This window comes from Capricornis sumatraensis, chromosome 1, assembly GCF_032405125.1.
Source record: "Capricornis sumatraensis isolate serow.1 chromosome 1, serow.2, whole genome shotgun sequence".
Classification (NCBI taxonomy): Eukaryota; Metazoa; Chordata; class Mammalia; order Artiodactyla; family Bovidae; genus Capricornis; species Capricornis sumatraensis.
Window position 1 is genome coordinate 178,120,284 of NC_091069.1, and position 12,882 is coordinate 178,133,165.

General features: G+C 36.5%; 1 protein-coding gene across 1 annotated transcript in view; it reads right to left on the reverse strand.

The window, feature by feature from the left end:
• Positions 1-12,882, reverse strand: part of DLG1 (discs large MAGUK scaffold protein 1) — a 268,658-nt gene that overhangs the window by 239,742 nt on the left and 16,034 nt on the right. The window contains exon 4 of the mRNA XM_068969482.1: positions 6,810-6,976. Coding sequence (XP_068825583.1) covers positions 6,810-6,976 — 167 coding nt within the window. The remainder of the gene's footprint in view (positions 1-6,809; positions 6,977-12,882) is intronic.

The window sequence follows — 12,882 nt, forward strand, 5'->3', positions numbered from 1 at the left end:
ACATCCATACATGACTAGTGCAAAAACCATAGCCTTGACTAGACGGACCTTTGTTGGCAAAGTAATGTTTCTGCTTCTTAATATGCTGTCTAGGTTGCTCATAACTTTCCTTCCAAGGAGTAAGCATCTTTTAATTTCATGGCTGCAATCACTATCTGCAATGATTTTGGAGCCCCCAAAAATAAAATCAGGCACTGTTTCCACTGTTTCCCCATCTATTTCCCATGAAGTGATGGGACCAGATGCCATGATCTTCGTTTTCTGAATGTTGAGCTTTAAGCCAACTTTTTCACTCTCCTCTTTCACTTTCATCAAGAGGCTCTTAAGTTCTTCTTCACTTTCTGCCATAAGGGTGGTATCATCTGCATATCTGAGGTTATTGATATTTCTCCCAGCAACCTTGATTCAGCTTGTGCTTCTTTCAGCCCAGCATTTCTCATGATGTACTCTGCATATATGTTAAATAAGCAAGGTGACAATATATACCCTTGACGTACTCCTTTTCCTATTTGGAACCAGTCTGTTGTTCCATGTCCAGTTCTAACTGTTGCTTCCTGACCTGCATATAGGTTTCTCAAGAGGCAGGTCAGGTGGTCTGGTATTCCCATCTCTTTCAGAATTTTCCACAGTTTGCTCAAATTCATGTCCATTGAGTCGGTGATGCTATCTAACCACCTCATCCTCTGCTGCCCTCTTCTCCTCCAGCCTTTAATCTTTTCCAACATCAGGATCTTTTCCAAGAAGTCAGCTCTTCACATCAGGAGGCCAAAGTATTAGAGCTTTAGCATCAGTCCTTCCGAAAAATATTCAAGGTTGATTTTCTTTAGAATTGACTGATCTGATCTCTTTGCAGTCCAAGGGACTCTGAAGAGTCTTCACCATCACCACGGTTCGAAAACATCAATTCTTCAGCGGTCAGACTTTATGGTCCAACTCTCACATCCGTACATGACAAAAACCCTAGTTTTGACTATATGAACCTCTGTCGGCAAAGTGATGTCTCTGCTTTTTAATATGCAGTCTAGGTTTGTCATAGCTTTTCTTCCAAGAAGCAAGCATCAGTTAATTTCATGTCTGTAGTCACTGTCTGCAGGGATTTTGGAGCTCAAGAAAATAAAAGCTGTCACTGCTTCTAACTTTTTTCCCTTCTATTTGCCATGAAGTGATGGGATCAGAAGCCAAGATCTTAGTTTTCTGAATGCTGAGTTTTAAGCCAGCTTTTTCACTCTCCTATTTCACCCTCCTCAAGCAGCTCTAGTTCCTCTTCACCTTCTGCCATTAGAGTAGTTTATCATCTGCATACATGAGACTGTTATTTCACTTGGCAATCTTGATTCCAGCTTGTGATTCATCTGGCCCTGCATTTTGCATGATGTACTCTGCATATAAGTTAAATAAGCAGGATGACAACATTCCTTGATGTACTCTTTCCCCAGTTTTGGATCAGTCTGTTGTTCCATGTCCAGTCCTAACTGTTGCTTCTTGACCTGCACACAGGTTCTGCAGGAGGCAGGTAAGGTGGTCTGGTATTCCCATCTCTTGAAGAATTATCCAGTTTGTTGTGACCCACACAAAGGCTTTAACGTAGTCAATGAAGCAGAGATGTTTTTCTGAAATTCTTTTGCTTTTTCTATGAGCCAATGTACGCTGGCAATTTGATCTTCGGTTCCTCTGCCTTTTCTAAACTCAGCTGTATATCTGGAAGTTCTTGGTTTACATACTGTTGAAGTCTAGCTTGAAGGATTTTGAGCATTATCTTGCTAGCATGTGAAATGAGTGCAATTGTGCGGCAGTCTGAACATTCTTTGGCATTGTCCTTTTTTGGGATTGGAATGAAAACTGACCTTTTCTAGTCTTGTGGCCATTGCTGACTTTTCCAAATTTCCTGGCATACTGAGTGTAGCACTTTCACAGCATCATCTTTTAGGATTTGAAATAGCTCAGCTGGAATTCCATCAGCTCCACTAGCTTTGCTTATAGTGATGCTTCCTAAGGCCCACTTGACTTCACACTCCAGGATATCTGGCTCTAGGTGAATAACCACATCATCATGGTTATCCTGGTCATTAAGACCTTTTTTGTATAGTTCTGTGTATTCTTGCCACCTGTTCTACTCTCTTCTCTTCTGTAGGGTCCTTATCATTTCTGTCCTTTACTGTGCCCATCTTTGCATGAAATGTTTCCTTGATATCTCCAATTTTCTTGAAGAGAGCTCTACTCTAGTCTTTCCTCTTCTATTGTTTCCCTCTATTTTGCACTGTTCAAAGAGGAAGGCCTCATCTCTCCTTGCTAGTCTCTAGAGCCCTGCATACAGCTGAATCTATCTTTCCATTTCTGCCTTGCTTTTCACTTCCCTTCTTTCCTCAGCTATTTGTAAAGCCTCCTCAGACAACCACTTTGCTTATGGTTACTGTTTCTTGTACAGTGTTACAAACCTCTGTCCTTAATTCTTCAGGGACTCTACCAGATTTAATCCCTTGAATCTACTCGTCACCTCTACTGTATAATCATAAAGAACTTCTTTTTAATCTACCTAAATTAAGTCTCTTTTATCACAGAGTCACACTATACTTTTTGATCTACAACCTGCTTTCAATTATTTAATAACATATAGGAGATACAGAAACTTTATTCTTATGCCTGCTACTTTATATTGCATTAAGTGGCTGTACAATAACATGTTTATCCAGTTTCTCACTGATAATCATTTAGATTGTTTTGTTTTTTACTAATATTACAAGTAATATTATAATGAACATACATATGTTTTTAATATATATTAATAGTTTGTGAGAGTCCATCCATGACATATACTGGATCAAAGGGTATGAATACTTACTATCAAGCTATCTTTAAAAATTGTTATACCACAGTATTCTCCTACCAACAGTATAAGAGTTCCTGTTTCCTCATATTGAATCCTTGACAGTCAAGTTAGTGAAAAATATTCTGTTCATTTTTTTTAAGTTATATTGACTATCTCTTCAAAGGTTTATTGGCCTGTTTAAATTTCTTTTCCTCCAAACTGCCCATTCCTATCCTTTGGTCACTTTCCTATTGAATTTGGCCTTGTTCTTCTTACTGACCTATAAGAGGTTTCCTGAGTTAAAAAGGTTAGAAATTCATTCCTTTTTTTATATATGATGGAATTTCTTCCCAGTGTATCATTTCTGATTTCTTCATTGTATCTTTCAAGATATAGAAATTCTACAATCAAAGTTCAAACAATCAAACTCTGTGAAGTCCACAAAGAAATTCTACAGAGTCAGTGACCTTTTCTTTGAATTTTTCAAGATTTTCTTTGTTGTCATGTTTAGAAAAGCTTTCACTCTATCCAAAAGTGATTTAAAAGTTTATTTTTATGGGTTTTTTTTTTAACCTTTGAATCTTTGATCCATTTGAAATGTACTGTATCATCAGGAACAGGATTACCATAGACTGAAAGTATCCTTTTCCAAATTCACAGGTTGAAATTCTAACCCCAAATGTGACAGTATTAACAAATGGGGCCTTTAGGAAGTGATTATGTCTCCAGAGTAGGACTTTTGTGAATAGCTTTAGTGCTCGTACAAAAGAAATCTCAGAGAGCTTCTTCACACCTTCTTTGGTGATGAGGACACAACAAGAAAATGGTCACTGATGAACCAGAAAGTGAGCTCTCACTACACAGTGAATCTATTAGTGATCTGATCTTGGACTTCCCATTCTCCAGAATTGTAAAAAACAGATCTGTGTTATTGATAAGCCACTCAGTCTATGGCATCCTGTTTGAGCAGACAAAAAGAATGTGGATGCCCCCTCTATTGGAATTTCTCTTTCAATCAGGCAGTTTCTCCTACTCTTGCATTTTGCTTCCTTTCAAATACTCTTCTCCTTACAATCTCTTAAAGTAATTGCTCTTATTTTACAGTGGATTTGTTTTTATAAAAATGACACATGCTCATTATTTTTAAAAAGTAACAGAAAAGTACTAAGAAGAAAAAATATCCCCATCACCCATAATCATTAATATTACACAAACATTTCCAAACATCTCACTAGGCATATGTTCAAAGTAAAAGAAAGATATACAAAAGTCAAAAAAGGTATAACTAAATGGAATACTAATTAAATTAATATTATGATACTAATTAATACTTTAAAAAATAGCATTAATTCTTATTTTATTACATCAGAAGACATAGAAGAAAAACAATCACATGGCTACATATTAAGTGACAATGGGAATCTTGCAAGGGTTAGATCAGTTATCAATGGTTAAAAAAATAAAAAGGCAAGAAAGAAAAGTGGATAGATGCTTTCCAAGACAAAAATTTTTACTTTAAGAGAATAAGAAAGTAAAGCCCAGGTAGAAATTGATCAATCTCAAATACTTTTTGCAAAAGTAACTCTTCAAGACAGTCCTGCAAAAGTGAACACAAAGTGAAAGAGACAAGATCATGATGCACGCCATTTTGTCTGAAAAAATTAGGGCACTGTGTAAAAATACTCTAAGTTTTTGTGTAAGACAAAATATTTTCATGATTTTCATTTTTTCAAGTTATAGTCCAATAAAAATTTTTGTTTGCATTTGTTTAAATTCAAGTCAGCAGATTCTCTTCCACTGGGTAAAACATGTGAGGTGAATTAAATGATCCAACTCTCTTCTCAGTCCCAAACACTGTGCCCCTAAGAGTCTAAAGTAGGAACTGAAATAAGTGATCAAGTTAAAGGTCACTTAAGCATGTTTTCTGTCCAAACGAAGCATAAATGGATGGCTAACACGGGAACATCCTTTCCTTCTTTCCCTCAAAAGAAAAGAAATCAAATCTCCAAATATGTCAAGCTTATTATTTTTTAAGTCTTATAACTGTCATCCACCAGTGTATTTCAAAACTATTTGCATTTTCAGATTAACATCTTCAGGTATTCTGTCCTCTCTGCAAAACAGTACTTGCCTTCAACTGACCTTAGCTCACAGATTCTTCTCTTTGTCGATCAAATCTAGGACTTGATGGACATATCTCAACTTCCCCTTACTAAGTCCACCCATGAATGGGTACAGATTTCAAACACCACAACAGCATTTTCCATGCGCCAAGCCCTATACAACATTTTGTAACCATATTTCCTTCTCCTCTACATTCCTAATTAATAAGGGCTGATATTTGTAGTCTGAAGGGTATTATTTTCCTATTAATTTTAGATACCTTAACTATGTCCATAATGTACCTTTTAGGAGATGCAGAACCCAGCAATGCAAAAAGCATTGTAGGTACCAGTGCCTCACAATTTTATAAAAGTTAAAATGTTTCCAATACTATTCTTAATGGAATTCAATGCATAGTTCATCTTTCAGACTAAAATCTATACGGAAATTAACTTCCAGCATGCAGAACCGTCCATTTATTTAACCTTAATGCACATTTACTTTTAGTCTCCTATAAAATTAGACAAATCAACTGCAAGAACTCTATGCTTTATAATTATAGCTGAGCACCATACATGAGACAGTAGAAAAATAAAGTTATTAAATAAGAAGCCAATTCTCTTAAAATTTCACATGGTTCTTAAAATTCTTTATACAATAAATGTGAAACAGAAACTATATTACTGATTAACATTTTAAACATCTGTCTGAAATGGACAAAGGTAAGTACAAATGATATATCTAATAAAGGGAACAGAAACTGAAATTATCTAAGAGAAAATGACAAAAACAATAAAATAGGAAAATAAGGACACACTGGTAATATAACACTAGAATTTCTAGCCAAAGAGAAAAATACAAGGACATACTACAGTTCATAAGGAGAACTGTGAAATGGGTATTATGATGCCTAAAATCAGAAGGTAGACTTGCCCAGATTAGCCACATAAACTGGGTCAAGTTATTTATTTTTGTCTGGATCGCAATTTCTTCATCTTTTAGATGAAGGGGGTGGGGTTGGGGATGAGATGTTCTCTGATTCTTCTGGCTCTAAAATTCTATAGTTCTATGTTCTGTCATATAAGAGGAAACTGAGAATTTCTCTATTTCATTAACAAAGGGCTGTGTGGTTGCTGCCTACCAATACTTTTCCCTGATTCAATTTTCCAGGCACTTCTCCAGCAGTAATTAGAAGATACTAGAATCAAAGTCAGTCAGACAACCACCTTCAAATGACTAATGTGCCTCAGACAGAATCCTCATTACAAAATGCTTCACATCTCTGTTATGCCATATATAACTCCACCAGCAATAAAAGATCACAACAAAAAAGAACATTACTAAAATAGTTATGAAAACTCAAAGAAATACAATTTATAACTTCAAAAACAATAGAGAAATCAATGCTGTCCTTAAGCTTTATTGATCAGTCTCTAGTGAGATTTAACAATGCAATCCTTCAAGCCAATAAAGAGAGAATCCTAGGGATAAATGTAACAACTGCTGTTTAAAAAAAAATTACCAGAGCAAAACTACCTTTTCAAAGTAGTTTCTATCTAATTATCCCAGAAAGGAGCCTCGCTGATGTTTACCATGCAGAGTATTCTTTAACAGTCTAAAGACTTTAAGTAATACTAAGACTAATAAGGCCAAAGTAACACTAAAAAGACTGAAGTAATACTTTAATAGTCAAGTATTTCATACTTTGAACCATTTACATTTTAAGACAGGAGTACCAGAAATTTTGAGGTTTTTCTTCAAAAATATTTTTAATCCCATCTTTTTCATACCATAATAAATGATACTCCCACAAAATATCCATTTTAATAAAATGAAAAAACTTAGGAGCCCTAATTAATTGATCACTGAAAACAGCTTAAGGACAATTTTTTTATCTTACCTCTACACTAGGGCTAAGGCTGCTTGGCAGTGTTTCTGAAGTTACAGTAGTGCTTGGAAGGCTGGAAATTTCCCAAGTATTTACAGGCTGTATTGGTTCAGACTGCTTTGAATGATCTATACATTTTGGATTATCCAGTAAGGTCACTTCATAAAATTCTTGAATATCTAGAGGTGAGGAAAGGAAAAGAAAAATTCAAAAGTAATTTGTATTTTCTAATTAAACTATGCATTGCTAAAACAATATAACTCAAAAGCAAAACTTTTACTCAAATTAGTAAAATAAATCCAATCTTATAATGTACTTAAACAGTGAGTATTTTATTTCATTACAGTTGTATCAGAACCTGCAGGGCACAGTGTAAAAGTCACAGGCTTTTTATACTTCATAGTCAGTGCTGAGTTCAAATCCCTACTTCATCATCCTACTATCACCTGTATAGGCAAGTTACTTAACCTCTGATAACTTGCCTCTTCTTACTGTGAACTGTTACAAGGATTCATGTAATGCATGTAAAGTGCACACTGGCACATACACAGCTCCTCAAGATAGAAGTTAGTATCATTATTTTGAATTCTGCAGAAATAAGTCATTACTGATATTTTATAAATTTGTATCACCAATATCCAGGTTTGGAATATAAACCACTCAAGTGGTTTAACTGCCCTAGTAACCAAAGTTATGACAAAAAAAGAATAATACTTTAATACAAAATCAAAGGATTGTGAAATATTTTTAGATACCCTCACATTCAAATAGTTAAAAATGGTAAGTTAAAATATTCTGTTATTTTAGAAACAATCAGTTAAAAGTATGACAAAACACTAAAAGAAATGATAAATGTACTTATAGAAACAGAATAATTTGGAAGATTAAGGTACTCTGTTATCAACTAGAATGACATGAATTTAGTATATTAACATTGGTTATACTGCTCAGAAACTCTGAATGGTAGTTATATAATGTTTAAGTACACCACTACTAGTTTTTTATTTATCTTCTGGTATAATTTTGAGTTGATATTTTTTAAAGGAGGGAAATTATTATTTAACAGCAAAGATGGGGTATTATCTTGTACAGAACCAAAGTCAATAACTGTAAATTCACTAAGCTGTGTCCGACTCTTTTGCAACCCCATGGACTGTAGCTTTCCAGGCTCCTCTTGCCAGGGATCTCCTATGCAGGAATACAGGAGTGAGTTGCCATTTCCTTCTCTAGTGGATCTTCCCGACCCAGGGATCAAACCCGCATCTCTTGCATTGGCAGGTGGATTCTTTACCACTGAGCCACCAGAGACATCCATAAATAACACTTAGAAAGGATAACTTTTATTTGTTTCTTAACATGATGAAAACATTAGTATCTCCTCTAAAAAACATCAAAAGACATTGGTTTTGATAACCAATGGAACTGTAGAACTTTCTAGGTAAAAGGTTAATAAAAATTAAAGTCTGACAGTGAGGATAATATCAACCTATTTCACAAGATGTTAATATTACTGTGGAAAACTGTATGTAAAAGCATTTTATAAACCATGAATCACTATGTCAACTCTTCACATAAGCATCATGGAAGAGTCAAACCTCAAATTCAGAGAGTTAGCTAAAAAAGATTCTTATCAAACAAAAATTTTTAACCTGAATCCAAATCAAGTCTCTAGAACCAACTTCTAGTTCAAAGAAAATACAAGGGACAGAGGAACATGTTAAATGATATCAGAAAAGCAAAGAACAAAACTGATTCAGATGAAGACATTCTACAAGACACTGTCCTGGTATCTTTCAGTGTCATGAAAGAGAAAATAAATTGTTTAAAATTAAGGATTTTTCTGTATAAAGGAAACAAAAAAGACACAGCAACTAACTGCAATGTCAAAGCCTTAACTGGTGTGTATGTGTGTTTGGGGAAGGTTGGGGAGGGTGAACTATAAAAGACATTGTGACAATAATTAGGGAAAGTTAAATACGGACTATTTTCCAGAATATATTAGAGAAAAAGTCTTTTTTGTATAAGATATACATGTGTGCAAGAGTATGTATATACTTGTGTAGCAAAACATATATTTCCATATATGTAGGAGATATCTTATTTATGTAGAAGATAAATACTCGTAGATCTACCTACCTATCTAGAGAAAGATTTTCAACCTCCTCCACAAAAACAAAACAAACAAAACACTCTTAGCATAGTATTACGCCCCCTAAGAGCACTAAATAAGTGTTGAGCAATTGGTCAGTTACCACTCTCAAGATAAATAACCCGAGTCAGTACATAAAATTTTTGTATTTTCCGATACTGTAAATGAAGTTTCAGATTTTAAATTTCTATGTGACCTTTTATTCTGTAATTAATAGAAATACTGATATACTGCCTTTTAATAAAAACTTTTAAAATTTTAGACCAGTTTTGTCCAAAATAACTTTCTGCAGTGATAAATGTTCTATCGCAGCACTGTTTATAATAGCCAGGACATGGAAGCAACCTAGATGTCCATCAGCAGACGAATGGATAAGAAAGCTGTGGTACATATACACAATGCAGTATTACTCAGCCATTAAAAAGAATACATTTGAATCAGTTCTAATGAGGTGGACGAAACTGGAGCCGATTATACAGAGTGAAGTAAGCCAGAAAGAAAAACACCAATACAGTATACTAACACATATATATGGAATTTAGAAAGATGGTAATGATAATCCTGTATGCGAGACAGCAAAAGAGACACAGATGTAAAGAACAGACTTTTGGACTCTGTGGGAGAGGGAGAGGGTGGGATGACTTGGGAGAATGGCATTGAAACATGTATACTATCATGTAAGAAACTAATCACTAGTCTAGGTTTGACACAGAATACAGGATACTTGGGGCTGGTGCACTGGGATGACCCAGAGAGATGATATGTGGAGGGTGGTGGGAGAGGGGTTCAGGGTTGGGAACTCATGTACACCTGTGGTGGATTCATGTCAATGTATGGCAAAACCAATACAGTATTGTAAAGTAAAAAAATAAACTAAAATAAAATAAAAAAATTATAAAAAATGTTCTATAGCTTACTACCCAATACAGTAGCCAAACGGCTCTTGGGCATTTAAAATATGATTAGTGTGACTGAGGAACTCAATTTATAATTTTATTTAGGTTTAATTAAATACCCACTTACTCCTTGGAAGGAAAGTTATGACCAACCTAGACAGCATATTAACAAGCAGACATTACTTTGCCAACAAAGGTCTGTCTAGTCAAGGCTATGGTTTTTCCTGTGGTCATGTATGGATGTGAGAGTTGGACTGTGAAAAAGCTGAGCACCAAAGAATTGATGCTTTTGAACTGTGGTGTTGGAGAAGACTCTTGACAGTCCCTTGGACTGCAAGGAGATTCAACCAGTCCATCCTAAAGGAGACCAGTCCTGACTGTTCACTGGAAGGACTGATGCTGAAGCTGAAACTCCAATACTTTGGCCACCTCGTGCAGAGAGTTGACTCATTGGAAAAGACCCTGATGCTGGGAGGGATTGGGAGCAGAAGAAGGGGACGACAGAGGAATGCGATGGCTGGATGGCATCACCAACTCGATGGACATGAGTCTGGGTAAACACCAGGAGTTGGTGATGGACAGGGAGGCCTGGCATGCTGCGATTCATGGGGTCGCAAAGACTCAGACACGACTGAGCAACTGAACTGAAGTCGAATACCCACAAGTGGCTAGTGGCTACAGTATAGGACAACAGAAATCTAGACTAATTATATAATTCAGTGCTCTGTGTATGCTCAGTCACTCAGGTGTGTCCAGCTCTTTGCGGCCCCATGAACTATAGCCCACCAGGCTCCTCTGCCCATGGAATTCTCCCAGGCAAGAATACTGGAGTGGGCTGCCATTTCCTACTCCTACAGGGGGTCTTCCTAATTCAGGATCAAACCTGTGTCTCTTATGTCTCCTGCACTGGCAGGCAGATTCTTTACCACTGGTGCTACCTGTGGGTGGGTGGGTGGGTTAGTCGCTCAGTGGTGTCCAACTCTTTGCAACCCCATGAACTGTAGCCTGTCAGGCTCCTCTATCCATGGCATTCTCCAGGCAAGAATACTGGAGTGGATTGCCATTCCCTTCTCCAAAGGATCTTCCTGACCCAGGGATCGAAACAAGGTCTCCTGCACTGCAGGCAGATTCTTTACCATCTGAGCTACCCTGTGTTGTACATTAAATCTTTGTATCTTACTTATTTTATACCTAGTAATTTATCTCTATTAATCTGCTACTCTATCTTGCCTCTCTCCCCACTGGCTAGCCGCTAGTCCATTCTCTGTATCTGTGAGTCTGTTTTTATTTTATTATATCGATTCATTTATTTCATTTTCTTAGATTTATAAGTGAAAACAAACATCTCTTACTTCGATGTTGTGGCTGAACAGCTTGGGCTGCATGTGGGGTTGGACAGAACTGGGTGGAACTTCTAGCTCAGTTTCCGGAAAGTCAGCTAAAAAAAACCTGACAATCCCCTCAGTTCACAGGCAGACCAGCCTTCCAACCTGGTATTCCCTCCTGCCCCCTCTCACCCAAAGTTCCCAGAGGGGAGCCAGGCCCCGCCACTGCATCCTGGTGTAGCCACCTGGGAAGCCCATAATATAACTCAGAGTAAACGTTTAATGGTCAAGGAATAAAGAGTTTCCTAGATGAATTTTTCAGAAGTTCACTTGCAACTTGCTTTTATCAATTGAAATGCCTCATTTCTAGGTCTTACGTTAAGCTATCAAACAGTCCTAATTTGCTGAATCTGAGCTCCTATGGACTAGAGAACCAAATATCCACATTATTGGCTATAACATACTTAAGAAATACAAGCTGAGTAAACATCCATCAGGATGGCTATTATTAACAAAACAGTCACTGTTGGTAGGAATATAAATAATGCAATCACTATAGAAAACAGTGTATGTTTTCCACATACACTGTGGAATGTATATGGTGGTTTCTCAAAATATTAAAACACAGACTCATCATCTGATCCAGCAATTCCACTTATGGGTATACCCAAAAGAACTGAAAGTAAGGACTCAAACAGATATTTATATACCCATGTTCATAGCAGCATTATTAACAATAACCAAAAGGTGAAGACAACCTAAATGTTCATCAACAGATGAATGGTTAATAAATGAAATGTGGTATATAAAAACAATGTATTATTATTCACCCTTTAAAAGGAATAAAATTCTGATTAAATCTACCACATAGATAAATGAATCTTGAAGAGATATGATGCTAAGTAGGGTAAGTCAAACACAAAAGGACAAATATTGTATAATTCCATTTCTATGAGGAACCTAGAATAGTCAAGTACATAGAGATAGAAAGAAAATGTATTTCCACAGACTGGGATAAGAAGAGAATGTGGAGTTACTGTTTAACAGGGAAAGAAGTTCAGTTTGGGGACTTCTCTGGTGGTCCAGTGGTTAAGAATTTACTTGCCAATGCAGGGGACACCGATGCAAGATTCCACATGCCGCAAAATAACTCAGCCTATGCGCCCCAACTACTGAGTCAGCACTCCAGGGCCTGAGATCCACAACTAATGAGCTCGTGTGCTGCAACTACTGAGGCCTGCGTGCCTTAAAGCCCATGCTCTGCAACAAGAGAAGCCCCTGCAACGAGAAGCTCGTGCACCACAACAAAAAGTAGCCCCCTGCTCACTGCAACTAGAGGAAGCCCAGCAAAGCGAGGAAGATCCAGGACAGCCATAAATAAATAAATAAATAAAATTTTTTTTTTTAAGGAAATTCAATTTGAGCTGGTAAAAACATTCCAGACATGGACAGTGGCGATAGCAACAGAACAGCGTGAAATTACTCAATGTCACTGAACTGCACACTTAAAAATGGTAAATTTTATGTGATATATATATATAATACTTTATCACAATAAAAAATGAGTTGAATGAGATTCTAGGGGAGTTTAAATGAATAAAGTATATGGGATATAATATGTGGGCCTTAGGAAGTATCACTACGAACAAAGCTAGTGGAGGTGATGGAATTTCAGTTGAGTTATTTCAAATCCTAAAAGATGATGCTGTGAAAGT